This window comes from Ostrea edulis, chromosome 8 (assembly GCF_947568905.1).
Source record: "Ostrea edulis chromosome 8, xbOstEdul1.1, whole genome shotgun sequence".
NCBI classification, from domain to species: Eukaryota; Metazoa; Mollusca; class Bivalvia; order Ostreida; family Ostreidae; genus Ostrea; species Ostrea edulis.
In genome coordinates this window covers 6,367,108-6,371,606 of record NC_079171.1, presented here as the reverse complement: position 1 = coordinate 6,371,606, position 4,499 = coordinate 6,367,108, and the positions used below count along the sequence as shown (strand labels likewise).

The 4,499-nt window shown below is 36.8% G+C and overlaps 1 protein-coding gene across 1 annotated transcript; it reads left to right on the top strand.

Moving 5' to 3' along the window:
- The first annotated feature begins 1,278 nt into the window (after window positions 1–1,278).
- Window positions 1,279–4,246, top strand: LOC130049871 (tripartite motif-containing protein 45-like). The gene is made up of 2 exons (XM_056148056.1): window positions 1,279–1,347; window positions 1,597–4,246. Exon 2 carries the CDS (start codon window positions 1,627–1,629, stop codon window positions 3,289–3,291), a length of 1,665 nt encoding a protein of 554 aa, XP_056004031.1. The 5' UTR covers window positions 1,279–1,347; window positions 1,597–1,626; the 3' UTR covers window positions 3,292–4,246.
- Window positions 4,247–4,499: the final 253 nt, after the last annotated feature.

Below are 4,499 nucleotides of genomic sequence, written 5' to 3'. Positions count from 1 at the left end.
ATTTCATAATTGTTATAGAGTTATATGTATAATGATAATTAGGCATTTTGAAATGCACACAGGTCTATATTATTGTAATAAATGATCCGGACAGGAAACTAATGAAATTAGATAAAGGGGACATCTTTTACCTGATGATGAAAATGCGTTAAAAATTTGCTTAGCCTAATGTGAAATAATTCTGTCCATATGACTAAACTAAATGTTCATATGTTATTCTGTATATATGTAAGGCTACATTTGTAACAGTTTCCCTATAGAAGATGAATGTCATCAAAATGGGTATGATCAGCCCCTTGGTTTTATGTGCCTAATACGTTGGTATATTAAGTACATATGGAGATTTGCTCTTGTGCGAATCTGTCGAAATTTGATATTGTAAGCATTTCTATAACTTTGTAAATTAACAGCACAATTAAAAACAACAATGCTCTTAATTGTATATCACATACATATTACTAAGTATTGAAGAGGGAGATTACAGGGATAGCACCCCTTTCATTTTGAGTAAGAAAAAGAGAAGAGTTGAATAAATGGCGGCCGCCATAAAAATAAGTGGTGACCGCCATATAAATCAAGTGGCGTCTATCAGTTAAACTAAGTGGTGGCCGCCAGTTAATCTATCTGGTGACTGCCACACAAATTAACTGGAGCGCCACCAGTTAATGAGTGACAGTCGTCGGTTAAATTAAGTGGCGGTCGCCACATAAATCAAGTGGCGGTCACCAGTTAAATGAATATTAATGTTATACCCTGACACCTATCACTTTTCGTAGTTTAGTGCTTCCTGTAAAATTGGTGAGTGTTTATGGCAAAAAAACCACCACACAAGTTAACCGAAATAAATATAGATCCAACAAATTTTATTTATTAATTGGAGATCCGAGATGATATCCCATCCCCCCTCTCCACCCCCTCTTTGTGTAGTAAAACTCTCAATTTATTTATCGATTCACTAAACATGTTTGGTATATAATGAAGTTACACAATATGAGGAATATAATGACAATAAATTAATAGATAGTGCCAACATGGCAGGTTTTATGTACTTGCAATGTAAGCTTATTGGTGGATTCACAGGGTTGAATTTCAATATAAACGGCGTACAATAAAAATATTCATTACAGACATATGCGATTTAATTCCATTTTTGATGAAAGGAAATTCAGTCTTCTGACGTGAATGTTGACATAGCTACCCAACATGAACTAGATCAAACAAACTTTAAACTATTTAAACAGGCAATGACACATAAATAGCGTATACAGGCCGACGTGCCGCACAGGTATTTAATCACGGGACTAGACGGAAGGTCGAAAGAACAGGGAGGCCATGTTGGATTTTCAGGTTAGACAAAATTATATATACGCATTCCGACATTGTAGTGTCAATAATATCGATATTCCAGTGATCGATGAGATATGGCTGATCATTTATAATTGGGGGGGGGGTGTTATAGCGATGCCTTATACTTAAATTTCATTTGAAATATCAAAATTAATGACCGCACTGTTTTATATCATGCAGTAACTCTACCTGGTAAATTGTTTTGACCTGTTGGAATATCTTATTAAGATCCTCATCTTTTATTGACAGTAAAGTGTTTGTGTGATCCCGGCGTCAGAAATGCATCCCCGGCGCAGTGCTCAGGAAGTCCTACTGTGTAACCTCTGTGGAACTGTCCCCCTACAGAGTCGTTGTGAAGTTTGTAATATAAATCTATGTAAGGCCTGTGTTGGGGAGCACCTCTCCGATTCCTCTAAACAACACAATGTCATGCCCTATTTACAAAGAAAGTCTACTCCTAACTACCCGAAATGTCCGAAACACGCCAATGAACACTGTAAACATCACTGTGATAAATGTGACATTCCTGTCTGTATTACTTGGGTCTCCTCCGGTAAACACAAAGGTCACAAGTTATCAGAAATTCTGGAAAAACTCAACTCCAAAACACAAAGGTTGCAAAAAGATTTAGAGGAACTCGAGACGAGAATTTATCCCAGATATGAAGAAATGGTGTCCGATGTCCAAACTGAAAAAGCCGATATAGAAACAAACTACGGGAAATTGACCACAACTGCCGAACAAGAAGGTGAAATCTTACACCGGGAGATCACCGCCATTGTCAACCAACGGAAATCTGTCATCCAGGAGATGAAAAATAAACACCTATCTACCCTGAATAAAAGTACAGAAGAAATCACACAGAAAATTACTGAACTCAAACAAATCATGTCCGACTTAAAATCAATCCTAAAATCAAATGACGTCTCCCTAGCTTCTACTTACAAATCTAGGAATTCCGAATTTAGAACATTACCGCCTAAAGTCCGAGCTACATTGCCGCATTTTACTCCTCAGAAAATAAACACAGACCAGCTCCGGGAAATGTTTGGTTCTCTGTCGCCATTATCCATTAACACAGAACATGGCGACACAATTAAGTCAGCAGAAGCTCTATCGTCTCCTCCAGTCAAACCACTGCTTGATGGCCCGCGCCTCACCGCCACAATAAACACTGGGTATGAATGCGGACTATACAGTGTTAGCTGTCTGAGTGAAGATCAAGTCTGGACACGCGGGGGTAACGAAACCATGAAGCTCCTCAATCTCAAGAGTAAAGTACTGACATCAATACAAACCAAGTCAGGAAACTGGCCAGAGGACATAGCAGTGACACAGGACGGCGATCTTGTTTATACTGACTATAGTAATCAAACTGTTAACTTAATTAAGAATAAAAAGATACAGACCGTGATCTCACTACACGGGTGGTTACCTCGCAATGTCTGCTGTACCGCGTGTAACGATCTCCTGGTTACCATGGTCAGTGATGATAGAAAACAATCCAAAGTCGTGCGTTACTCCGGCTCCACACAGAAACAAAGCATTCAGTTTGATGATCAGGGTCGTCCTCTTTATTCATCTGGTGGTTACACTAAATACATCAGTGAGAACAAGAACCTGGATATCTGTGTGGCTGACCTGTCAGCTGGTGCAGTAGTGGTGGTCAATCAGTCAGGAAAACTCCGATTTAGATACACTGGCCATCCCTCTAATACCGAGCAATCATTTAAACCAGCCGACATCACTACAGACAGTCAGAGTCACATCCTGACAGCAGACTATAACAATGACCGTATCCACATCCTAGATCTGGACGGACAGTTCCTCCGTTACATTCACTGTGATTTAGACACTCCATACGGTTTATGTGTGGACATCAGAGACAACCTCTTTGTGGCTGAGTGTAACACTGCTAAAGTGAAGAAAATCCAATATCTATAAACACAGTGTTGATTACCCAGCTCTACAGTGTTAATTACATCTATCAAAGCGGTGTTAATTACATATTTCTGCAGCGCTATTTACATTAGTGTGTTCATTACAACTGCTTGTTAACTACAGTTCCTTGTTAATTACATATCATTGTTAATTACAGCCATGTGTTAATTACAGCCCTGTGTACATTACAGCCTTGTGTTCATTACAGCCCTCTGATTTATGATGTGTAATGTACATGTGTTTGTGAGTTTAACTGATAAAACATTAGTCTCTCAGTGCTGTTTACTAATTATATCTTATCTGTATCATTATGTTTAGTGGAACAGTATTAATTTTAGTACATTAATTACTATTTTGACCATGTTACTAGTTATCTTTATACAATGTTTTGTGGACTAATTTGACGGTGTTACTAGTTATCTATATACAATCTTTTGTGAACTAATTTGACTGTGTTACAATTTATCTTTATACAATCTTTTGTGGACTAATTTGACTGTGTTACTAGTTATCTATCTCTATAAAATCTTTTGTGGACTAATTTGGCTGTGTTACTAATTATCTATATACAATCTTGATTGGACTAATTTGGCTGTGTTACTAGTTATCTATATGCAATCTTTTGTGGACTAATTTGACTGTGTTACTAATTATCTATATACAATCTTGATTGGACTAATTTGGTTGTGTTACTAGTTATCTATATGCAATCTTTTGTGGACTAATTTGACTTTGTTACTAATTATCTATATGTAATCTTTAGTGGACTAATTTGACTGTGTTACTAATTATCTATATACTATGTTGTGTGGACTAGTTTGACGGTGTTACTAATTATCCATATCCAATCTTTAGTGGACTAATTTGACTGTGTTACTAGTACTTGAATATTATTTGGTCTGTTTATCTTATCTGTCAATATGCATATATGTTTTCAATGTGTATATTAGATAAACATGATGTAGAGTTCAGTCTTACATTATTACTGAGTACTTACTTAGATTTGTAGTACTGTAACAAAAAGTGACCCCAAACATCCGGTCTTTATCACAGATCTTCAGATACAAGGTCACAGTCTTCTGTTTACCATCAATAACTTCAAAACAAGTATTTAAATATCCACCGTCCTACAAAATAAACACAGATAAAGTGCTATCATGTCAAACTGAATTATCAAGAATAGTATGTGGTATCAATATGTAAATGTGATG